This window comes from Varanus komodoensis, unplaced genomic scaffold (assembly GCF_004798865.1).
Source record: "Varanus komodoensis strain SLA01 unplaced genomic scaffold, ASM479886v1 scaffold16, whole genome shotgun sequence".
Lineage (NCBI taxonomy): Eukaryota > Metazoa > Chordata > Lepidosauria > Squamata > Varanidae > Varanus > Varanus komodoensis.
In genome coordinates this window covers 213,223-238,851 of record NW_025335468.1, presented here as the reverse complement: position 1 = coordinate 238,851, position 25,629 = coordinate 213,223, and the positions used below count along the sequence as shown (strand labels likewise).

At 43.8% G+C, this 25,629-nt stretch overlaps 2 protein-coding genes across 3 annotated transcripts; one reads left to right on the top strand and one right to left on the bottom strand.

The window, feature by feature from the left end:
* Positions 1 to 1,074: 1,074 nt before the first annotated feature.
* TMEM109 (transmembrane protein 109) lies at positions 1,075 to 7,179 on the bottom strand. 2 transcript variants are annotated; one of them, XM_044425998.1, is made up of 5 exons: positions 6,944 to 7,179; positions 5,804 to 6,021; positions 5,622 to 5,672; positions 3,432 to 3,534; positions 1,075 to 2,575 (listed from the first exon to the last, which is right to left on the bottom strand). In XM_044425998.1, the coding sequence occupies exons 2-5, from the start codon at positions 5,987 to 5,989 to the stop codon at positions 2,193 to 2,195; spliced, it is 723 nt and encodes a 240-aa protein (XP_044281933.1). In that variant the 5' UTR covers positions 5,990 to 6,021; positions 6,944 to 7,179; the 3' UTR covers positions 1,075 to 2,192. The 2 variants fall into 2 exon arrangements, with proteins under 2 accessions (XP_044281933.1, XP_044281932.1); XM_044425997.1 differs by lacking the exon at positions 5,622 to 5,672 and having other exon boundaries at positions 5,753 to 6,021; positions 6,944 to 7,178.
* A 1,705-nt stretch (positions 7,180 to 8,884) lies between these two features.
* Positions 8,885 to 22,478, top strand: PRPF19 (pre-mRNA processing factor 19). Its single transcript, XM_044425670.1, has 16 exons — positions 8,885 to 8,979; positions 13,798 to 13,947; positions 14,901 to 14,977; positions 16,692 to 16,833; positions 16,935 to 17,008; positions 17,100 to 17,162; positions 17,623 to 17,664; positions 18,054 to 18,128; positions 18,818 to 18,893; positions 19,218 to 19,327; positions 19,520 to 19,675; positions 20,288 to 20,357; positions 20,536 to 20,621; positions 21,337 to 21,507; positions 21,751 to 21,856; positions 22,005 to 22,478. The coding sequence occupies exons 1-16, from the start codon at positions 8,961 to 8,963 to the stop codon at positions 22,100 to 22,102; spliced, it is 1,515 nt and encodes a 504-aa protein (XP_044281605.1). The 5' UTR covers positions 8,885 to 8,960; the 3' UTR covers positions 22,103 to 22,478.
* Positions 22,479 to 25,629: the final 3,151 nt, after the last annotated feature.

Genomic DNA, 25,629 nt, shown 5'->3' with positions numbered 1-25,629 from the left:
CCTTCAGCTAGCAAGGGAAAGGGGACACAGTAAACCAGTTATGAGATGCTGTCACCACAGGCAGCCCATGATCCTTCAGGATACATTAGTCAGGTGAGCTGTCCCTTGGCAAAAACACACACCTGTCTATGTCAGGATATGATGGCAAACCTGTTCACTTGGAAGGTTTATTGAGTGCAGCCAACATGTGTGCAAGCCAGCCAATATAGATGCAACAGTTCTGCATTGTGCCTCTCCCTATTCTTCAGGCAGCAGGGATGGGCAATTCACGGCCCTCCAGATGCTTTGGCCTACATCTCCCATCAGCCTTAGGGAACAGTGTAAAGCAAAATTGCCAGAAGACTATTATATACCAAGGAGATAGGTGGTGTAATACAATTGCCCTTCTTTTCCTACCTTGACGGGGCCTCACCTTTGGAGACTCAGTTAGGGCCCTCCAGCATGCAGGGGAAGCCACTAGCGAATTAGGTTGGTACAGCATTGGAATGCAGAAAAGTAAACAGTGGAGCTTATCATCGTGAGTCAGGAACAGCAGATGTGGCTAATTAACTGTTTTGACGTAGTTTTCTACCGCAAGTTACACTCTTAGATTTAGGGTAGAAAGAGAAGCCTCGCAACCCCACCTGAGTGAGTTCCAGTGTGACATCTAGCTGAGCAAGGAAGGTGAAGGCCAAGAATTAGGGCTTTTCCCTTGTTGTTCTTGAGGGTTGGGGGGGGGGCTCCCGACAGCTGATAGAGGAAAGCCAGCTTACTTGGTATTGTATTTCCTTCTCCATATTATGTCTGTTTACATTGTAGTGCCTGTTTTAGAATAAAATCTTTAGACTTTAATCCACCTGTGTGCACATCGCTTCTGGATCCAAAAAGAACCTTTTGCCCTTGGCAAAACACACAGTCTACGGAAAGGATAATGGGCACTGTAGGCCACCACATCCAGGAGGTCACAAGTTGGCCCTCCCCGCTTCAGAGGGCCCTGCTAAGACAGACTTATGTTGGCTTACCCATGTTCCTTGCACCCAGCTCACTAACATGTGTACCACCTCATTAAAAAGTATGAAAGAAACAACCACAGCATAGAGAAAATGATCAAATAAGCTTTATTTGGAAGAGTAACAAAATATTTGGCTTAAAACTGGTAGCTTAAAAAAATACATTGGCAACCAATATGTGGCTAACACCACGAAGTCATGCCTCCTTCCCCAAACAGGCAGGAGAAAAAGCATATCTGTGTTTGTCATTCCACTTCTTGGTGGTACAACATTCTGTCAGGAAGGAAGAGCTGTGTACATTCACTTCGTCCCTCACCTATGGCTTATTTCCATCCAGAACAGACAGGTGAACTGTAGTTGTCATTGTATTATGAAGCGCAATGCACCCCTCATGTAGCGCAGTGTGCAAAAGGAAACTGTGCAGGCTTGCTTTTAATGGGCATCTTTGGTTTGCAAGGAGGTGGGAGCTCAATACCATGATCCCAAACATACACATAACATACTGGTTTGATGCTGCAACTGCAAAGGGAGCAACCAGCTGTGCTTTTCACAGAGGCACCTGGCTTTACTGCCAAGTACACACAGACACTGATGCAACATCCATAGCAAAGATCCTCAAGGTGAAACATGCAACACTCCATACTTTTATCCTCAGATTGCAGTGCTAAACAGTTTACTTAATTTAAAAAGGATTAGCAGATCTACCTCCAAGTCTGCCACCCTTAAAGAAACAAAATGGCCAACCATGAGCCAGGTGTTAAATAGAGCTTGAAGGTGGTAGGTCTAGAACAGCCTTCCCAATTTAATGTCTTTCAGATGTGCTGGACTCAGCTCTCATAGCCCAACTGGCAATGCTGTCTGGGGACTATGGGAGTTGCAATCCAACACATCTAAAGGGCACAGGGTTGGGGAAGGATGCTCTAAGCCTACCATTTTCTCTTCTACAAGAATAGGGTCGTGAAAAACATACATGACTGAGGACAAGGGTGGGAGAAGATACTTTTGAACGGGTTACTGGATATCAGCTGGTAAGTTTTACTGTCTCAGATGCATTCCCTCTCCAGTACAGAAGTTCTCTTTAGGATTGACGGGTTCTTGCATAGCTGTGTGTGAACAGATATCCAAACACATGTACAGTCTAGGAAAGGAGGAGGTGGCTGCCACTTAGGAATGGTATGTTGACCTTACAGGCTTCCTTTGACCTCATTCTTCATCCAGGTGTTTAGGAGACCGCTTCTGCTTGCGCTGCAGCTCCTCCACCTGGCGCTGCAAGTTGCGTACTTTGGCTTCCAGCTGTGACCCTGAGTGGCGTGACCCGCTCAGCCAACTCAGCAGGACATGCAGTGTCAGCAGGGCAAACAGAAGCAACATTTGCACAGAGCGGTCAGGTACCATGGTGACGAGATAAATGAAGCAGGCCCCAAAAAGAACCACCTTGATTCCCCACATGATGCGGCTCAACAGGGCAAGCAACAGACTCAGCAAGAATGACAGCACCCAGTAGCCAATCAGAGCAGCCAGGCCCCACAGGAGCAGCACCTGCACCTCATCAGGGCTCAGCTTCAGGAACTGCGTTAATTGATCCCCTGAAACATGAAGGAGGAAAGTAACACATCATGAGTACTCAGCACAGTGTAGGTCTACATGGGGAGGGGGGTGGAATTTGTAGGTCAAAACATTTGAAGGGTCACAACTCCTATGATCCTGCATCATTGGCTATAGCTAATGGAAGTTACAGGCCAATACATCTGAGGGCCACAGATTTCCCATCCTTGTGTTGCACCATGCCATGACTATGACAGCTTGTGAGGAACAATGTGTTACCAAGTGCTGGAAGAAAACTCCTCTCCTAAACAGATCAGGGCAGACTTCTGCTGCTACTGAGTAGGGAGATCATAGGAATAGACATCTTCATTTTAAAAAACAAGATACTCACTTCATCAAGTGCCAGCCTCAAAGGCAATTTTTGCCAAGCAAATCCACTCTTGCTGGTCTAAGGGACTTCACATCCATGTGCACACTGAAGGCTGTTTCATATACATTGCAGCAGCATGGCAGCTTTTACCAATGAATCATACACTTAACAGGGAGCTGCTGCTAATACCCCTTGAGCATACACCCATTTCTTATAACTGCATTAAGCTATGCAGTTTAATAGCCACATACTTTTGATGCTGTTAGCTGTCTTGAGTCACTGTACTGGGAATGGATAGAACGTAAATAAATATAATACACGCATATTTTGGTGTAACCCTAAAAACGGAATTAGGCCATGCAAAACAATCGAGAGACCTACTGAATAAAACAGGTTGAGAAAACATGTACAGAATTGTGGCATATGATATGTGTGCACTGCAGAAACAAGTGAGTGAAAGGAGTTGAACATGACCTCAACTTTTGGTTTTGCCTTTTTCTTCCTGAACTCATATTCTGGACACTTACCAGCCATTCCAAAGGAAGTAAGGAACTGCCCTGCAATTCGAGCCACAACAAATAAAGCTGACGAGATTCCAGAGGCCACTATCCAGAATAGAGAAGAAAGATTCTGCAAGGAGAGCAGATAGGCAGACACAGAAGGTATTAGCCATCACACTGTCTCTGTTAGCCATTACCAGCCCTCAGAACCCCAGTGAACTTCCCAGAGTTTCCATCTTCTCCAGTAGCAAACTATATGCAAGTAGAGCTTTCTGACCTACTGACGAAAGTGGGGATTAAGTAACAACCAAAGACTTCAATGTAAAGAAGTAAGTGGATGCACTATGGTCCTATAGCCTGAATGGAAACTGTAAAGTATCAAATACTTGTACTCCAGTTCAAAAAAGAGGTGGTGGGAGCTTATGTTAAGGAGATTAACTAAGAGGGCTTCTACATGGTATACTGCATGGCCTGAGGATCAGAAAGTCACTGCCAAAATATCAGTTGATGGATAAAAAAAGAAGAAGAGCTGAAGTACTGGGAGACTTTTAAAGTATGAGGCTTTCCTCCATGATGGCTTACCTTTATTGAGAAAGATGCAAGAAATTTCTGGCACATGCATCTCACTTCACATATTAAGCTGCCTCTGCTCCTGCTAATATCCAAGCTTTGAACTTATAAAGCTGCAAGAAGGAAGCCTCTGCATGCACAGGCTTCCATAAAATTGGAGATCTTACATGATCAGTGTTCTCAAACTCATAAAACTCTACATGCATAGAATACTGGCTTGCAGATGTCTATTCTCAACATAGCAGGGGCAGGAAACCCATCTGACTTCAAGGACAACACCAGCAGTGCTTTTCCCACAATCATATGGAGATCCTTTTATGTGATTGAGATGTGCAGGGGTCTAGCTATTATCCTAAACTTAAAGATTTGAACAATGTACAGGGGATGGGCAAGACATATTGGAAGCGTCACTTCTTCTAAGGTTTCCAATCCTTGCTGAGAATAGTCTCTTAGGAAACAGAAACTTTGCATTTGACCTTGTATTTTACAGTTTGAAGGTTGCAGAATTGATATGCTTCATGGAAGTAGAAAACTGTTATGCATTAATAAGCTGTGAGTGACCCCCTATGGATATAGGGGGATACCTAATTAACCTTAACTGCTGATGGAACAGTGAGAGGAGCTATTCCTCCTCCCTTCTGCAGTCCTCCACCTTACAAACTTTGCTTAACACAACCCCCTAGAGTTGATTTTGAGGAGGGTGCCATGGGGTATAGGGGAAAAGAAAAGGGGGACCTCCACTCTCACAGTGCTGGATTTTCCTTATATATAGCACATAAGGAATGGAAGCGTTGAAATGGAAATAATTGCCGAGGAAGACAAAGCTGAGAAATGTTTGACAGCTTTTCTACAATGCAGTGGACTTCTGCTTCTAAACATGGGATTGTTTTTTGCCATTTTATGCTTCAGTAATTTCCATTAACTGAAGTCCATTTTAAAACATAAAACACTGCAGTGGACACTAAATCAATTTGTGAAATATTAATTTAAAAGACTGATTTTTAAAATCTCCATGGACTGGAAAGGTATCATTGATCTTTAACCAAAGATGCATATATGGATAGGAACACTGTACTGAAGTCAGTTCATCAGATCAAAACACTCTGAGTACAGTGTGAGTTTGCAGAGTCTCTGTTGTGTTATTGCCACAGAAGAGCACCTTCCACATAGGGGATCACTAGGAGGTGGGCAAAGGAGCAGCCAGTTATACACAGCTGAGGTGCAAGACAGGCACAAGGGGAGGAAAACTGGGTTTCTGTAGAGCTAGTCTGCTCATTTATAGACATAATGTGGCAGTTCTCTTTTAGGATACATGCCAGTTTAGAAAGAAATTTAGAAAAGCATATATTGAAATGCTTCCCCCATGTAAAAAGACCCCCACCCACTTCCAAAAACTAGCATGTCAAAGTGAAGACAAGGTAATAGCATGACAATCTAGCTTTCCACAGTCTGGTTATGTTCTTGTTGTTCTTTTATGTAGGAAAGCAGTCAGTCATGCTCTCCATCACCCCTGCATTGTGAAATGGCCCAGTCCTAGGCAGTCTGTACTATGTTCTTTTTTCTTAAATGCATAGCTCAGTGCATGCTACTGCTAGCTGTCTGCCACAGATACATAAAAAACAGTTAGGTACAGAACTTCTCTCTCACCTCACTTAATAGCTGAAAGTTCTCACTTCCAATAAAATCCTCCACTGTTTCCTTCAAAGCTCAGTGCATGCTACTGCTAGCTGTCTGCCACAGATACATAAAAACAGTTAGGTACAGAACTTCTCTCTCACCTCACTTAATAGCTGAAAGTTCTCACTTCCAATAAAATCCTCCACTGTTTCCTTCAAAGCACGAGTCACTTGGGATAGAAAGTCAGGATGCACACGCTTCTCTCGCCGAGGCTCAGTCCGGTAGGGCTGAGCTTCAGTTATGCCCATGGACACAAGAAAAAGCAACATTATCATGGCCAAAGCTGGTCGCAGCAGGGGCCTGCGGCTGCTCGATAAAATAAGGTCCCATCCAGTCATCTTCTTAGTTCTTGTCTTCACTCCCAGCCTCACTGGAAATACAATACAAAATACAAGAGACTCTTGAAGTGTGCTAGTATTACAGCTAACCTCAGTCAAAAATGACAAGCAGGTTGAATATATTCAAAACTTTCCAGATTGCCATGAAGGATGGGAATGATGAGAGTTGTAGCCCCACATATTTGGAGCATATCAGGAAAAGAAAGGCTGCTTCAGTCAAACAAATGTCTGTGATCCTCTCTTCTGGCTGGAACAATACCCACCACCAAAGAAAAAATATGGGAAGAAGATGAAATCACATTGCACAGTGCAGGCAGATACACCACCCATCAGGCAGAACTTGTACATCCAGCACAATTCCAGGTTATTTAGAGAAATGCAAAGTGATACGTCAACCTGTGCAAGGTGCTGACTGGTATTTTGGAAAAGATCCAAAAGGCCTGAAGCAGAAGCAATCAGTCACTGTAGAGGTATGGGAAGCACACATGCCCCTAACACGAAGGACAACTTTAGCTTTAAAAACGCTAACCTAGGCAAGAGGTCAGGAGCCAAGTTAGTTACTCCTGACTGCCCTACTATGAGGCATTCTTTCTAGCAGCAAACTCTGAAGGAAAAGCAAGAGATAGTACACTAAAAAGTCGTAAGTCAACCCAAGACCCTCTCTTAGTAGCAAAGACGTCCTCTGAACTAATGCAATTAGTTGGGTTCCTGGCACAAAATCACACCCTCCACCCCTTTCCTTCCCCCTCCCCATATGGGCAAAATATAGAGATGCTAAAAATATGACTCGATCCCCCACATTCTTTGAAAGCCCTCCCTGGGCTTCAAGTCGTGCACCCTAGGACAAAAGAATCTTTCCCAACAACCTGTCATAGAAACAGTCGGTGGTCTCCTTCCGCCAAAGGGAAAAAACCGTCAAACTGCAAGAGCCACTGCCGCTTGCTTCCAACTCACCAAAACCAGATGGCAACCCGCATCAAGCTTCCCACGACCAGCCTCGGGTCCGACGCCAAGGCGGAGAGGGAGCAACAGGCGCCAGGAACGCGGGGCGTTCTCGCCTGAAGGGAAGCAGTTAAGTAGCTCCCGCTGGCCACGGAGCGCGAGCTCTTGATTCGTTCAGCAAGCGACAAATCCGGTTCCTAGCCCGGATGCATTATGGAAAACGCAGTCCAAGGAGAGCACGAGGGCCCCTTTTTAATTCCGAAAATACCTTTCTTAGGCCAAAATCATTAGAAGAAATCCAAGGGGGGGGGTTGGGGGGAGGGCGGTCTCTTTTGAGTTGACCTAGTAAAAGTATTACACTCTATGTATGGACTTTGGAATGAAAACATTGGGGGAGGGATTAAGCGTTCGCTACAATGCTCTGCATAAGTCTTAAGCCTGCACTGGGAGCTATAGCCCAACACTTCTGGAAGGCAGCAGGTTGGGGAAGTCGATATAATGGCCCTTGGAGTTACCCTTTGGGCGAAAGCGGCTTTTTTTTTTGCGGGGGGGGTGTGGGGGGTGCTTTTAAAGCAATGACATTTTCATGCCATTTTTGCCTGGAAGGGAAACACTCAGAAACGTAACTGTGTACTTGCAATCCCAGAACTTGGAAGCCTCACAGAACTTTTATATCTATTTTTAAAACAAGTCTCCCGCCGCAATGTCGCATGTTGGAAATGGAAATTAAAAGTACGTCTGATGGCTGGATTGAAAACTTAGAGCTAGATGCGTCTACGAATATATATATCCCCGGGTTTCTTTACAGTACAATCTATTCATGTCCGCTTAGAAGCAAGCCCCGTTGGGTTTAACTGTATACGAGATTGCAGCCTTAGAGCCTACAGTTTTTAGACCTTTTTCCTCCCTGAAGAGGACGTGGGAGAAAACTTCCCATAGTAAACAACGGAGCCAGGATTTCAGCGTACCCACTTGTGGCTGGGCAGCAGAGAAAGCAGCTCCCGCTCTTTCTACCTGGGATCGCATTTCATTTGAAAAGTGGATCCTTTGTTCATTTCTGAACATCTGTACACTTACTCAGTTAATACAAAAACAATTATTACCTCCATACTTTAGGATGGAGGGTGGGCAGGGCTATGGCGCAGAGTAAATGCTTTATGACACATCTGAACGTAATAGATTAATATCCATCACTTCGAGAGCCAATATAGTGCAGTAGTTAAGGGCGCGGAAGTGGGACTCAGGTGATCCGAGTTCTAGCCCCCGCTCCTCCAGGGAACCAACTGGGTGACTTTGGGCAGTGACAGCCTCTCAAGCCAACCTACCTCACAGGGTTGTTGTTGTTGGGATAAGATTGCGAATAGGAGAATGATGTAAGCTACTTTTAGTTCCTTTAAAAAAGGTGGGATATAGATCCAGTAAATACATCAATTCAGGTCACCACAATCTCGCCTCAGGCCCTCTTTCAGTTCAAACCCACCACCTGGCTGCATGCAGAAGCGCCGTTGTCTTGCATGTATACAAGCTGCCTTTTCAAATGCATTCCCGACCCCCGCAAAACTTATACAGAAAGGGGCAGGCTCGATCTTTTTTTGTCGCTACCGCTCACTTTCGGATGCACACGCTACTACTAACCACAGCTAACATCGTTTTGGCTATTTAATTTACTGGCACCTGAGGGGAAAAAACTCAGTCGTATGGCCCTGATCTGAGTCCATCTACTTTTTACATCTACACTTATAATTCTATCATTCTCCCATCCAAAGGTATGGCGGGGGATGTAGGTGATCACTCCAGCCGACCCCTCCCTCGGACCGTTAGGCCTTGCGGCGACGGGTAGCGTTTGAAGCGCCTGCTGAAGGGGGCGGGAGGAAGAGGAGAAGACATTCCGCTTCCGGCCAATGCCGAGGCCTCCCGCGCGCCGCAGCGTCGCGTTTAAAGGAACTGGAGCGGGCTACCGGAAGCAGAATCTTTCCTCTCGGTCTCGTGGACCGGAAGCAGCGGGGATCGTACCGAGGAGGCGCTCGCCATGTCCCTCATCTGCTCCAGTGAGTGCTTCGCTTTCTCCTTCGCTCCCCGCGTTTTCTCCGGCGCCTCTCCGCACGGCCAGGGAGGAGGGTGGACGGTCTCATGCATGGTGGGGTTGGTGAGGGGGAGAAGGCTCGGGTCGGGGGTTTCCCTTTTAGTGATCGCCATCACTCTTAATTTCTGAGCTGCTTCTTCATGGCTTTTCGTATGCATGATTTAATTCTGGTCCTTACAGCAGCTCCTGTAAGGTAAGTCAGTGTGGTAATCTCCTGCATTGCGGATGGAAGAGATGAGGCTGAGGAAAAGAGCAGTGGCTTGCCTCAAGTTACCTAGTGTGTTCATGTCAGAGGAATGATTTGAACTGGGGATTTCTCGGCTTCCAGTGTGGTCTCTTAACCTCTATGCTGCAGCAGTTCTCAAGGTTTTCTAAGAATTTCTCTGCTGCATCAGTTTTAGGGAGAAAGCAGGTGTTTGTGATTTACTGTAGTGCAATTCTGTGCATGGTGGGATGTAATTGTAATGATGGCAATAATAGTAGTAACAAATCCTACTTTGTCTGGAGCATCTTACTTATATTTAGGTTTGCAGTGTGAGTGATTTAAGCCTGATTGCCTTAATGGCAAGACTAAATGCACGTACCACAGGGATGAACTTTCCCATACTAGAGGTCCCCACACATATGGACAGCTAGCTGTTGGGGATGTTCTAATTCTAGATTTCCCAACCTGAGCAGGAGGTTGGATTACCTGATCTACAAGGTCCCCTCTAACTCAGTGAACTTGGAGGTGCTGCTTAGGACTGAAATGCACAGGAGTAGAAGAGATGTAGCTAGTGGGGTCACACAGGGTGCTGTATGAGGATCAATGCTTTTTCAATTTGTTCATAAATGATCTAGAATTAGGAGTGAGCAATACTTGCCATACTTGCTAATGACACCAAGCTATTTAGGGTAGTTAAAATCAAGAGGGAATGTGAGGAGCTCCAAAGGGATCTTCTCAAGCTGGAAATAATGGACATCAAAATGCCAAATGCATTTAAAGTAAGCAAGTTTAAAGTAATGTATGCTGGGGGGAAATCCAACTTCAGGTATAGGCTGATGGGAGCTGAGCTAGCAGGAAATAATCAAGAACAGAGCAGTGGTGGACACGGCTATATAGATACATAAAAACAATTAAATACACCAGGATCAGTTATTTAAAAAGTTGTTAAAAATAAATGTTTTTACCTGACACCAAAACAATAATAAAGATGGTGGCAGGCAGACATCCCCAGGGAGACAATTCCAAAGGTAGGGAGCAGCACCTGAAAAGGCCTGGCTTCTATTTGCCATCCCTCTCACCTCTTGAGGGATGGTTCCTGTATGTTTATTGCAGCAATACACAATTATGGTGGATAGGGTTAGCTTGAATGGTCTCCTCCCCACTTCCACTTAATGTATGAAAGAGATTGTGTGTACCTCCTACTGTGAAACTAGGTTCAAATCAAGTAAACTTCTAGGATCCATGATCTACTTTATTTATATGTTCACTTTTTCTGTTGACACCAAACTTAATAAGCCTAGGAATCCATGATCATACAGGTGCTCCTCTCCTTTCAACATGCTTTAGCCACTGATTGACCTTCATGGTCAAATGGTCATTGAAACTCTGCAACAGTAACAAGATAAACCTTATTGAAATTGCTTTGAATGCTGAAAACACCTTCTCAAGTACACATTTCCATCACAGTCCTTCTTGAAAAATAACTTCTCCAAAATCATATATTTGAGTAAACCTACATTACCTTTAAAAATTTTTCTTGATGGAGTAGTATTTAGGTTTTCAGTGATTCTAGACTCATCTTCAATTTTAGGTTTCAAAGCCCTGTTCTGTCTGTAACTTTGCAGTTTAGCATGAAGTGTAAATGATTGTGAACTCATGAGTTAATCCTTTAAGATACTTTGTACACCTATTCCTGTTTACTATAAGGCAAAGCTTCATTGCGCACTTTGGCAGACTAATATTTTGCAATTTTTTGATCCAGTGTTCAAATGGCACCCCCAATTGGAATCACTCCCATCAGCTCCAGTTAGCATGACTTGCAGCAGCCTGAGACCATGGGAGTTGTAGTCCAAAACATCAAGAAGGCAGCAGATTGAAGAAGTCTGATAAAGACTGCTAAGAAGTCTTCTAAGTCTGCTTAACAGTCATTATCTCTCTTTATCTCTAACACTGAAAGGGCTAGAGCTCCTAAGATGTGTCTTTCAGGCACACTTGTTTGCCATTGCTAATTTCTTCATTTAGGAAACTTTCTCCTGGAAACTTTCCAAGGAACCCCACAGTTGCCTGGAATACCACTTGAAAACTGCTAGATAGAATAATCACCTTCTCTAAGTTTCCCTGTAATAAGTTCTTACCCTTAATATGTTGGAATGACTATTCATGTTCTAAATTCTCGGCCCCTGCTTTACACTGTTGGCTGAAATTTGCAGGAGTGGGAGATCTACCTTGTATATTCTGCATATTGCCATCATAAGATAGGTCAGATTTGCTCCTTAGAATCAGGCTGCAAATCAAATAAAATGTGCAATCCTGTGGTTGCCAGATTTTGTTTAGACCTCCATAGAAATATGTTCTGAGGTTGGAGCTGTGGCTTCCAGTCTTGGAATGCTCTCCCCTCACAGCCAGCTGCAGCTCCAAACTTGCAAGTGGAAATTCAGAGCTGGTGCTGGGCGGCATTCCAAGAGAAGAGAAGGAGCGAGGTTTTGACAGAATGCAAGGAATCTCAATGTTGGCTCCTCTCCTCTTGTGAGCAGGGACAAAAGACTGCTGAAACCCTGGCATCCATGCCCTTCGCATACTCAAATGGATACCCATAATCCTCAGAATTTGGTGGGCTGCAAGCAGCAACATTGGATGGTGCACTAAGTTTTCTAACATACGTGCTGCTGTGACAGAAATGTAGTGGATTGACTGAAAGCTGAAATCCAACCATTATGGGTTGGTATCTTGCAGATGTAGTTTAGACAGAGGGTGAATTGGCATAGCATGCTAAGTTTCCCCCGTGAATAAACTAAACAATGTGGGTTGTTCACAGAATCATGTGCCTGACAGACAACAGGCACTACCGCCTTCTCCCTTGGTATTGCAGTGCCCTCATGGCAGAACTCTTCTTGTCTTTCCTCCCCATTTCAGTCACTTCTGTTTGTTTTTCAGAGCTTCAAAAATGCATAATCGAGATTGTGTTTTTGTTTTGTGGGTACAGAATTATGTTCATTTTTTTCCTGTCTTTCATAAGTGAGCTCTTAGTCTTGCATGGCCAATTTTCTTGTCTGTCTGAGCTGTCAAAGTGAATGGGAAATGATAAGATGAAACTGCTTGTAAGCAACTGTGCACACTGTTGCCAGGGACCAGTTGCCTAGAGGTCAGGTCAGTTGAAAAGCACTGGTGAAGGAGAAAAAGTGGTGAAAGCAGGTACATCAAATGAGGAATTATAGCATCCCTTCGTTAAGGGTAATCCTTTTTATTTTAACTGACACATCTAAGGGCCTTACACCTTTTCATCACTTCCCCAAGGCTCCAGCTAGTCCAGAAAGGAGAGAGATTATCTCCGTTTTGGTGTACTTACTGCTGTACTTACAGTGGTTTCTTAGCCATTCTAAAAAGTTCCATAGATATGTATGCAAATGTAAAGCCTGGGTAATAAATGGAGGGGGAATTTGTGCCAATTTAAAGGGTGCCAGAACCAGCAGAATGTATACTCCAGATTGTACCTATGATGTCCCATTCAGCCCTCTTCTCAAGGGGATTTTTTTTTGGGGGGGGGCAGTTAAGAACTACCAGGGGGCTGCAGTTAGTGCAGCAGGAAAGACTTAGAAAAGAAAGGATACAGAGCTAGTATCTCCCCTTTCTGGACTAGCTGGGGACCCAGAGAAATATTAAATTGGTGGAGGACAGTGACAAATGTCAATTCAACACTTAAAATGAAGAGGATCACACTGTCAGGTGAGAATTATTGCCCTCCCCTTTGGTGTACCTTCTTTTGCTGCCCCCTCCCCCCAATTCTGTTTTACTTGACAACTCCCACTTGGTCCCCAGGTACTGTGCCAAAATTTAGCTGTATGCAATCTCATCATGTCTCTGTGTTTATTAACTAATCCACTTTGTTGCTCCCTTTGCAGCAGAAATATACAAGGAAATTGACTAGACAAGACTATACATATTGAACAGCTGTAACAGAGCACTTGTGCACTTGTGAAAGAACCACAGGAGTAATTAAAACTCATGAACATGTTTGTGCAATTTTCTGGCTGCTTGTTTGCTGCATGCCATCAGATCTTCTCTAATTTATGGTGACCCTATGGATGAATGCCCTCCATGAGGGGTTTTTATGTTGTGCAGACTAGGTCATAGGGTGTGGTCCAGACTAGTTCAGTTTAACTTGAGTTCCACTGAAATGATCAGTGGGTTGTGACTGGAAACCCATTAGTTTCAGTTAGTTCCCATTTACTTTCATTGAAAACTAACCTCAGTTGACTTTACCTGACTTCAACCCCCTCCCTCCCTCCCTCCCTCCCTCCCTCTGTGTGAGTGTGTGTAATCTTTGTTTGCTAGGCACCCAGAAGGGATGCTTTTTATAGATATCTTGCTCAGTCCAATTGAAAGCTTATTTATGCTGCAATCTTTTAAAGAATGCAAGTGTGCCCCTCTCAGTGATAGGATCTGTAATGCTAAAATTGCTATCTTTACTCAGAGTTTCATTAAATTGGATTACCTTATTTTTTCATGGACTTCTTCTCAAACTTCTGTAAGGTCTTTAAACTTTCCATGCCAGTTCTTACCTCTGCCTTTTACTTACAGTTTCTAATGAGGTACCTGAGCATCCCTGTGTGTCTCCAGTCTCAAACCATGTTTATGAGCGCAGACTGATTGAAAAGTATATTGCAGAAAATGGGACTGACCCAGTCAACAACCAGCCACTGTCTGAAGAGCAGCTGATAGATATCAAAGGTGAGCCAGAGTGTCTCGGATTTCCCATCTTCGTGATTTGTTATAGACTTTCACTTGGCTATAAGATTTCTTGAAGTCTGATAACCAGCTGATAGAAAAATGTCATGTTTGAGCAGACAGCACAACTGTGCAACAGGTGTAGCTTCCAGATTGGGGCAGGCAGCCTGGTGCTCCCTAGGGGCAGGGCTCATCAGCCCAGCCATCATAAGCACTGGTCAGACACTTTGGGACTCCCGGTCCAACACATTCTGTGTAGGTGCCAGGTTCCTTTCTTCTTTGAATCCAGGAATTTATGAGCTCACCAGATGAGTTACATTTTTAAAATTTGTCAAACACTGTGCCACTTTGAAATGCAGAGTTACGGCCAAGTTTCAAAGGAACTTCTCCAATGTTTTCTGAAGTGGTGTGGTGTAGCTGCCGCCTATTCTTTATCACAAATGATCATCCGAGAGCTCGAGTAACATGTGGAAGAACTGGGAATTGCAAATCAACTGTTTTTGCATTTTCATGTGTCCTCTAAGAAGGAACCTCTGGTTCTATGGTCTTACATAGGGGAATTCTAAAAGCATGGGGTCCAGATGATGCTCTGAATGGGAGAGTCTCTTCAGATGTGTTCTAAACAGCTAGTGTGCTAAATCAAAGGGTCCCATCAAGCATGTGCCAGGGGCTTCTCCCATTCTTTATACCCTGCCATGCTCTCTTCTCCTCTTTACACACTGCTCCTCCAGTCAAGCTCCCTGTGCCTGTGCTCTGCAGTTCATCCTTGTTCTGTAGCTCTGCTTCATTCCAGTGTACGGCTAGTGTGGGAGAAGTAAATAAGGGTAAATAAGGGCAAGAATGCAGTCATTCTTACAGGCTGCATGTGGTTTAAAGTTTGGCAGCTTTGTGAGACACTAAGGATGATGCTGGGGCTCTTTCTAGAGTTAATTTGTTCATCTTCCTATCATTTATAGTTGCCCACCCAATTCGGCCAAAGCCACCTTCTGCTACTAGTATTCCAGCCATTCTGAAGGCACTTCAAGATGAATGGGTAAGCATCTGTCCTCTTTCCCTGTCCAGTATTAGATGGCAAAATGTCCTGTGTTCACTGTGGTGACGATGAAACAGTAAGTATCCTGTCTTGAGACATTCCTTCTGGTTGTAGGTGTACTGAGCTTTCTGCCTGACTTGGAGAGGTGGGAGACACATGACTTGGAGAGGTGGGAGACACATCCTGCCCAAACATGAAATTTGGGCAGGATGGATGGAAGAAGACTTCTAGACATGACTAGCTTTCCTTCAGAAAGGTCAATAGACTCTGGGTGGGTTCACATGTCATGACAGCCCATCCTGGCAATAAGTCCTGAAGGGGTGCCTGCTGTGCAAACAATCCACAGTGCACTTGATGGATGATCAGGCCTACTGTGGATTGTTTGCCTCCCTGCTTCCCCCTCGATCATCCTATCAGTTTCCCAGGGCTTTTCTGCCCTCCCCTGCTGTAATAAGTCCTTTTGCACTTTGTGAGGAGCACATAGCCAGGGCTGCTCCCTCCACCTGGCTGGTTGGAGTAGTCTGGGCAAGCTTAGCAACGGGCAAGGGAACGAGGGGGTCAGATGCCTGGTTCAGACAACTTATTTTTGGTACAAAACCCCATAGCGCACATTTTATTTATTTATAAATTTATATGCTGTCCACGAGTCATAATAAATTCTCTAGGTAGCTTACAATAAAATAGATAATTACAAATGCTAAAAACAAAACAATAAAACCAGTTATAATAAAATCATAGTAATTTTAAACAGTACACATTAAAATTATACTATATAGGCGGGACAACATGAGTTGTCCAGATGGCTTGCTGCCTGTTAACAGCCACCCCGGTGGAAACAGTTCAGGTTCGCATGACTCAACAACCTACCATGGCTTGTGGAGTTGTCTAAGCCAGTCACTGTTCTGATCAATCATTAACAGACAGTTATAAGCTTGGCTTCTTGGTTTATCCTGTCTTACCAGCCTTTACAGTTGCAAAGAGACTGATACTCTTAAACTTTGAAGGAAAAACCATCTATCACTCAGTCTACTTACTTTTGCAGTCAGTCAACAGAGTTGTTACTTTTCTTGCTACTTTTGACTGTATCAGCTATCAAATTCATATGGATGCTTACTGATATATATAGGCTACTTATCAATATATATTTGAAATGGAAATGTTAAACTCTTCCCCCTCCTTGTGCTTTCTTTTTATACAGAGGGAGATGTTAACAATTATTGTATATCGATGTTTTTATGATACAAATCCCCCTTTTGCTTTTTCTGTTTGCTTGGTCATTACCACTACTATTGTAACTAAAACAATTAAAAGCAAGCAAAACTATGTAATCTACTTGCACAACTAAAAATAGTAAATAAATATTGGCTTAACAGGAACAAAAAGCATGCTTGTATTGACATCTTATCTCTCACTTTTGTATTCTTGCAAGCAGGACAGCCGAATAGTTTCTTGTGATTTCGGAATCCAAGATTGGGATTCATAAGCCAACAACCTCTTGCTTATTCTTGGCTTACAAATTATGGCTTACTTGAGCAAAATAAACCAGAATCTCAGGTTCAGATGTCAAGAGAACCTCTCCATTTCTGTTACATTTTCTTACTTATGCAGGTGGAAGGGTGCTGCTTGATCATGGTCAATCAAAGTTCCTGGCTTATTGTGTATGATCCTGGCCACTGGGCCAGAGACCTGTTAATATATCGCTTGCCTCCTTCAGGATGCTGTTATGCTGCACAGTTTCACGCTACGCCAGCAGCTGCAGACCACACGCCAGGAGCTGTCCCATGCACTGTACCAGCATGATGCTGCCTGCCGTGTCATTGCGCGTCTCACCAAAGAGGTTACTGCTGCAAGAGAAGGTAAACCCGCAAGAAGAAGAAACACTCCTTAGGTGGTGTCCAGAGGAAGAGTTCATTGTGCCAGCTGTCTTTTAACCTCCCTAACTATCTTTTCTCCTCAGCTTTGGCAACCCTGAAACCCCAGGCTGGCCTCATTGTTCCTCAGGCTGTACCTTCTGCACAGCCCAATACTGTGGTAAGTTCTACATGCGTATATGCTTATAATTCTGTTCATGCTCCATCTTTCTCCTCTGAATTAACACACTACTTCCCTCCCTTTCTTGCAGGGTGCTGGTGAGCCAATGGACCTAGGGGAGCTGGCAGGAATGACCCCAGAGATTATCCAGAAAGTAAGGATTTGCCATCTGATTCTCACTGTAGATTAGGAGTGGGCGGTGCATGGCCTCTAGGTTGTATATAACTTCTGCACCTCAGGAAAACATTTTAGACAGAAAAATGGGACCAGTAACATTACAGAGGTCCAAAAGTTTGTTGGCCCTTTTGGTGCTCTGTTGTGCAGCAGATGCCTTATCATCCCCTGGCCAAAAAGTGAATCCATTTTTCAAGTCATCCAGTAGAGTTGGAGGGAAGGAACAAAAATGTCTCAGCTGTCACAAAGTAGCCAGGACTTACTCTAGATATACAACCTTCATATCCATTCAAGCGTTGGAACTGACCATGTTTACAGGAACCGCATTGTCCCTTCTTTTCTACATACAGCTGCACGGCTTGATGTTGGTGCCCTGCCAGCCTGTGTGCTAACCTGCCTCATTTGTGTCTGGCTTATTCTAATGCTGTTCTGCCTTTCAGCTTCAAGACAAAGCCACGGTGCTGACCACGGAGCGTAAAAAGGTGGGTGCATTTTTCTGCAAAGTTTCTTTGCAGGAGTGAGTGTTGAGTGATTCTGGTGTGTATGTATTTTTTAAAAGTTATGTATGTATGTATTAAGTTTTTATATACCATCAATTCATTATGGTAAGACAGTTTACAAAGAGAAAAAATATTAAAAATTATTACAATGATAAAACAATTAAGAACTCCCTAAGTGCCAGTACTTGATTCAACTAAATAAAATGCCACTTATCAATTACAAAACTGGGAGAATGAAAAGGCTTTGGTCTGGCACTGGAACAGATAAATTTAGAGAAAGTTATGAGACCTGGTAAGATACAATTTCCAGTGCTAGATTGAGGGGGCATCCCTATTCCAGGTGGATTATTTTTGTGTGGTCTTTTTGGCAGAGAGGGAAGACTGTTCCAGAGGAGCTGGTGAAGCCAGAAGAATTAAGCAGGTACCGGCAGGTGGCTTCACATGTGGTGAGTATATGGCAGTTGGGACTGGGAAGCTCCCCATTACATGCGCTAAGCTAGAGGCTTCCTATGTTTTCTTAAAATGTTCCTGCGTTTCCTCCCTACAGGCTGATGTGACCTAACTAGGCAACTGTGCCATCAGCTAACCATTGCTCTAAGCTTTAGTTGTTTTCTACTGCAATCCAGCCTGCCATAGGAAGGCTCTGAGGTTTGGCATTTTTGTCAGCTTCAGAAATTCTTAATATGGTATTGCCACCATCCAGATTAGCAGTATTTTGCTACTTAGGCCAGAAAAGTATGATGCCATGACATTAGGAATTGCTGTTTTCTCCCAGACTCTCTTTGTTTCTAGAGTAATTTCAAGCTTGGTTGCATTTCATTATACAGTGAAAGTGATTGGTTTTACTATTGATGACAGGATACCCCTTTTAATTATTTTTTTCTGTTACTGATCTTGCAAGCTGAGAGAAGTTTTTACAGTGGCACATCTGCTACAGATTCTTATCAAGAGGAGAAATTGCTTTTTCTGTCAGGGACCATGAAACAGAAAACTTGTGGATAAGCCAAGTGTCTGAGGATACTTATCTGCTGTAAGAGTTCTTCCCTATGTTGCTTGCCAGTTGATAAATTTAAGTAGTAGGGCCTTTCTCCTTCCTAGGACTGATGTTAATACTAGTACTGTTGCTTTTGAACAGGGACTGCACAGTGCCAGCATCCCTGGCATCCTTGCTCTGGACCTGTGTCCTTCCGACACTAACAAGATCCTGACAGGTTTGTTAAGGCTGCTTGCAGCCAATTCCTTTCCGGGGATCTTAGTGATAGAATAGCATCACTCATGGGTTGGGTGCCTTCTTTTCTACGAAAGACCTCCTTCCTTTCTGCTTGGCTCTGACTTATTTGAACTTATCTGGAAATATTTTTTAAGTGAAGTCCTTGTTCCATGAGGCAGGCATGAAAATGTGTTTGCAAACAATACTCTGCTAGCATTTATTCTAAGAAAATGCAGAATGACCATAGGGTTCCCCCTTTCAGTGGGATCTCTTAATTCTGTGAACTGAGTCATTCTGTCTCTTGGTTTCTTCTTTATTTTTCCAGGTGGTGCTGATAAAAATGTTGTTGTCTTTGACAAGAGCTCAGAGCAAATCCTGGCGACTCTGAAGGGTCACACTAAGAAGGTCACCAGCGTGGTGTTCCACCCATCCCAGGTGAGGACCATAGTTCTACCTTTGTACTTTCTCTCTCTCAAGAACATCACATCCTTGATTGTATGATTTGTACAATCATATGATGAATAGATAGCCTATTTCCTGAATGTATGAGGGCAGGACATGGGCTCTCTTTCTGAATTAAACACTGCTTTGTTCTAATTACCAGAATCTCATTTCTCTCCATTACAGGAACTAGTATTCTCAGCTTCTCCAGATGCCACCATCCGGATCTGGTCAGTTCCCAATGCTTCATGTGTGCAGGTTGTGCGTGCCCATGAGAGCGCTGTAACAGGACTGAGTCTCCATGCCACAGGTGACTACTTGCTGAGCTCCTCTGATGACCAGGTGAGACTGAAACCAGAGGTTTGTGCCCAAGCATTGTGTGGTGAGTCTGCCACAAAATGGCACTTGCAAAAAGGGACTGGGGTGGCTGCCTGGGATTTTAGTATCCTACTGTTGTTTTAAGCATTTATATAATTTAAAATAATTGTTCAGGTGGTGTACACTTGAGATATAAAATGGCAATTAAACCATCCAAAGCACAGTTTAAAAAGAGAAACATCAACAGAACCCCCTCTCCAAAGTATCAGCATAAAACAGTAAATCAAAGTTCCTAGAATAGAAGTGTTTTGCCATATCAGGTATGCAAAGCCTTTGTGGGTTCTCCTGGGGAGTGGGGCTTGGCCTCTGGACCCCACCACCTGGAGAAAAATAATAATATATCTGATGCCAAGTGAGCAGCACTGAGAGTTGTTGTTTCTCTTCCCTGCAGTATCTGAATCCTTTTGTGTGCTAGCTGATTCCCATTCTCTTCGCTGAGACAGATTATCAGAAGGAGTGGGGCAAGGAAATGAACTTATGCCTACTGATGTTATCTGACCCATGGGGGGCACTGCAATATTAAATTGGTTAATCTCAAATTAGTTTGGTAACCCTGATGCCTTTCCTCTCTTTCAGTACTGGGCCTTCTCTGACATCCAGACTGGCCGTGTTCTCACCAAGGTCACAGATGAAACTTCTGGCTGTGGTAAGACTACTGCATTTTGCATCTAAACCTTTGCATTCCCGTGCAGCATGCTTGGGAGAGCAGGCATTCTGCAAGTTCAAGGTATCTGATTCATGTGAGGCAGAAGGCAAGGGGAACTGGGGCTTTGCTCTTTTTTGCTCTCAGTTTTGTGGTGATCTGATATCATCTCTCTCTGCAGCGCTTACCTGTGCTCAGTTCCATCCTGATGGACTTATTTTTGGGACTGGAACAATGGACTCTCAGATTAAGATCTGGGATTTGAAGGTAAGGTCTTGACGATGCGGATCTGACCCATAGCCTACGTTAGGAGGCTGGCTAGTAAGGGTTACTGAAAAGAGATAATAAAACATTTAGAACATTCTGATGTTCTGCATAGACTCTAAGCCTTATAATTAATCCTGTCAAAAGCATTGAATGAGACATATGGGCAATGGAATACACAGAAAGTACTGCTACTGCCCTGCATAAAACAAGATTTGGAATAGCCCGAGTGTATGGGTGTATCCTCTGTTTTGGTCTACCTGAATTTTGCAAAGCAATGCATCTGTTGGTTAATTTGCTGCGACCTATTTCAACATGTTTTCTTCAACAGCCACAACTGTAAGATATCCTACATCAAAACATGTTCCCAATGTGTGCTAATTGACACAGCATTCTGTATCAATTCTGTAAAACTCTGTGAAAGCACTTTATTGAAACCCATAAAGTCAATTTTTTGTTCCTTTATCTACTTCTAACTTCTTTTGGGACCTGGTTTTAATTTAACTGTTTACTAGGATCCTGCTGTCACTGCTGAAACAGGCTGAATTCAAGAAACCTTGCAGGAATTATATTTTAGGGAAAAGGAACTCACTTAAAAACAATCAATCAGTCATGGCTGAAAAGCTTTGCATCTCTTGGGAAGATGAGGCCATCTTGTGGTCTTTCATCATAGTGCAGCTTGCTTGATGTAGCTCCAACACTGACTTGCCTTTTTCAGGAACGAACCAATGTGGCAAACTTCCCAGGACACTCAGGCCCTATTACCAGCATTGCATTCTCTGAGAATGGCTACTACCTGGCCACTGCTGCTGATGATTCCTCTGTCAAGCTGTGGGATCTGCGCAAACTGAAGAACTTTAAGACATTGCAGCTGGACAATAACTTTGAGGTTTGTGTGCCCTGCCTTGCTTCAGCAGAGTGTAGTGCTGGCTTTTTTTCCGTTTTGCAGGCAGAATTCTCTCACCGTCTCAGCATCACTCTGTGCGTCTTTCTTAGCATCTCAGCTTTTTGAAGCCTGGTGGCACAATTCTGGAAGCTGGCTACTTCCCCAGCCAAGGGGTGAGGTTGCTGCACTTGCCTGAGGACCTGGCCTACTTCTGAAGTGTGTTTCTTAAATGCCTCCTCTCTTTAGGTGAAGTCTCTCATATTTGACCAGAGTGGCACCTATTTGGCCCTGGGTGGTACTGATGTCCAGGTGTACATCTGTAAGCAATGGACAGAGGTTCTCCACTTCACAGGTAAGATGTTGGTAGCTTCTGGTATATTCTTGCAAGGTACTGTTTTTGTACCAGTGCCTGGCCTCTGTACTGGGTCTAGGCTTTTCCGAGGTAACAAAACGTCCAATGAAAGAACATCTTACCTGACTCTCCCATTTCCTTCCTACAGAGCATAGTGGCCTGACAACAGGAGTAGCTTTTGGGCATCATGCTAAGTTCCTGGCTTCAACCGGCATGGACAGAAGCCTGAAATTCTACAGCCTGTAGCCTCTGCTTCCAGGATATCAAGGGAAGAGCCTGCTCTTTGTTGTAGTGCTAAGATATTGGGGCAACTATGGGTCATGTGGGTGGGTGGAGAATGGGTGGGAAATAGAGTACATCATAGCTTTTTATCTCAGTTCAAGCTGCCTGTAGAATGGGAACACTGAGCCCTGTGCTAAGTGGATTTGTTTTTCCTCTTCCATGTTTGTTCTATTCCAGCTTTGTCTGTGCTGTAATTGTAACAATATAGAGCCAAACCCATCCAATGCTGACCATTTAGTGAAGGGTGGTGGCAGGAATGAGGATGGAGAAAGGGATGGGGAGATGTGCAAGTTTTTGTATGCAGCTCTCTAGTTTCATTAAAAAAGAATATTCAACTATAGGTTTCTTTGTGGTTTTGAATGCCATCGATGTAATGATTTGAAACATTTGTGCATTGCTGTTCTATTTGCTAAAACTGTCACCACAGCTTCATGTCTCGTATTTTATAATGCATAAAAGAATTTGGGGCCTCACTGGGGCAGGTATCCATTTTAAGGAATTAAAGAGAAATTCTGAGCTTAAATGTAAATAGCTGTAGTTCAAGATACTGGTGTAATAAATGGAGGGAATCATGCATGGCCAAAATGGAAGTTGTATACTACTGAGAAAAGTGACATGTCAATTTTCTGATTAGAAGAGTCAAAAACAAGCCTCTCACCTTTTGTAGAAATTCAGTATAAAGTACATTGCAGAGAGCACTCTTACCATTGAAAAGCAATAACAGCAGCCTGAAATAACTGCATATCCTGAATTTAACTGTTGTACCACAGAAGCTGATTGAGGGAGAATGAATCTGTAGTAATAGGAAAAGCATTCAGGTGGGAGAAGTTTTCCCACATACTGTTTTCAGCTTGGGGTGGGAACTTCAACAATGGCAATTGGGTACTTCTATATTTACAGAATGTGACTCATAGTTGCTAGTTCTCTCATGCTATCTAATAAGCGCTACTCGGCAATACTGGACAGAAAGAAGAAATGGTAGGGGCTATATGGAAATTCTTAGCTGATGTAGTACAGGCAGTCCCCCAGTTACAGACAAGTCTTCGCCCTGAGAAAACAAATTCATCTTTAAGTCAAATTTATATGTTGGATCACATATAGCTGGCCTTCCACAATCATGGGGGTTAGGGGCACAGGTCCCCTGTGAAAGTGGAAAAACTGCAAATAAGTACGGGTTGTAACTCAGGGACTTCCTGTATTTTCCCCCAGACTGTGGAGGAGATTCCATTATTCAATCAGAATGGTGCCCATTTTCTCTGGCACTATAAGTGGTTATAGTCTTCAGAGCTGAGGAAGGCACGGATGGGGAGAGTTAATCAGGAGATTCAAGATGTTGGCACTTCTAAATTATGTATCAATTTGAGACCCACAATTTTGAGTAGGTGTTTTTCTAGTTTTCAAGTGGACAGGAAGGCCTGGCTTTGGCATCACCAATAACAACATGCTATACCCATCACAATATCTGTGCAGCAAAATGGGAAAACTTAAAAATGCATAATATCACACTCTCCATAGGACACATGAACAAGGAGCAACTGTGCTAAGGCTATCCAATAACCACAACCCAGACTCGGCTCCAGTGTACAGCATTTTTTAAGTGACTAAAAATAATACTGGTAGTTTAGGCATTAACAACCAGCACCCAGGAACTAGATTTGCTAATCAGGGCGGGGTTGGTGATACTGATAAGATGAGCATCTTTGCACCTGGAACAGATGCTGGAACATCCCTGGGGTCATGTCAAAAGTGCAAGACTCAAGCAGAAAAGAAAGTATCTGCTCTCCCGAGTTCATCATATCTGTCACGTGGTCTCTTGTTTATATGTTTCAATCTTCTACACATATGGAACAGTGAACTTGCATATGTTACATCACACACACGCATGCACAGAGCAGTGAATAAACTCAAGTGAAACCAAACTCAAAATAGAAAACTCAGAATTTTGTCTTCAGCTGGCAGGTGTCCTGCAAGCATCTCTCTCAGAAAATGTGTGTCCCATCCAGGCCAGGGCCAGAGAAGTATAATTTTCCTGGCCAATGTTTATGACTTGTGAATTTCCTAACTTGTGGAGAAGGGGAGTAGGGCTGCTGTACATTAAAAGGCAGAAATGGAATGCGAGTTGCTGTTTACAGAGGAATGCTGCATGTGCGACATTTGTTTCTCTGAAGGATAAAGGGCCTGCCAGATAAAAAGACAACCTTACTGTCAATACTCATTTTTGTGTGGTGCCCCCAGTATATTTCTAGCCTGTTATAACCCCTGTTGGTCCCAAACTCACAAGTGTTTGAATTGCACATTTGAGGCAATGCTGGAAGTATAATGGCTAACAGTATGGGCTGTTGTTCATCTGTCAGTATTGTCTGGTTTGGCAGAGTAAGTAACCTGCTTCAATTCATAGGAAATGTTGCCTTCATAGATGATGCTGTGACCCAAAGTTGTCTAATCTAGGGTGACCAGTCCTAGTCAGACCAGAGATCTCATTGTAGTAACAAGGCTTCCCACACAAACTTCCAATCAACTAACACATACAAAAACAGCACTGAAAGCCATATCAGTACAGCCATTACATTGTCTTTACTTCATCACTTACTGCAACATGAGGCAACACCCCATTCAGTGAGACTTTGTTCTGGAGGTGGTGGGATCCAAAGGTACACTTCACTGTCCTGGAACCCCCATCCCACCTGTTTGTCATTTCTCCATGCACAGGAAGGCACCGTTATAGGTGTGAGCATGAGGAGAGACAAGTTCTCCCCACCCTTCCTCCTACAGAAATACCAGTGAGTGCATCTGTGGAAACACTAGCATGATGTGCAGCCTTGTGCATCAGATCTTGGCTACAATATAAAATGCACCAGGTGTCAGTGCCACAGAACCAAAATCCCAAAGCATCTTACTGAATGCACCCTCCGTTATCAGAGGTCCTCCTGCTCAGAGGCTTTTGGTCATTCAGTGCAGGGCAAGATGACCAACAGAAGCGACCATCTTCCTGTGCTAGTTTCCTTCCTTGGATGGGCTTTTTGCTCTTCTAGTGACAGTTCTTAAGAGTGGTAGGGATGGAGATTGGAAGAATAGGATGGCTCATATCCTGGCTTTTCCAGTCTCCTTCCCCCCCTGCCAATCTTGGTGGGTGGGTGCCATAATTCTTTCTGAGGTTACTGTGGGGGGTTTGGGGTTCAGATCTCCCCTTCCGCACTTGGAACCTGTTTTCAACTGGAAAACCCCAGGATCCTCAGGCAGTGTCCAGAGGGCACAGGATTGCTCTCTAGTATTTTGATTTGTAGGCTGCTTGGGGAAATCCATCCTTAGTTGAGAATCCATGCTCTTATGGAGCACTGTGAGGCCATCTGCTGAAAGGAAGTGCTCTAAGACCATTGCTGCTTCAAGCTGCTAATACACTGAGGGACAGTAACCAGAACAAGGACCACCCAAACTTTCATCAGTACATATTCCTTCCTCCTATTTACCAATGGCAAAAGTTCTGGGCGGTG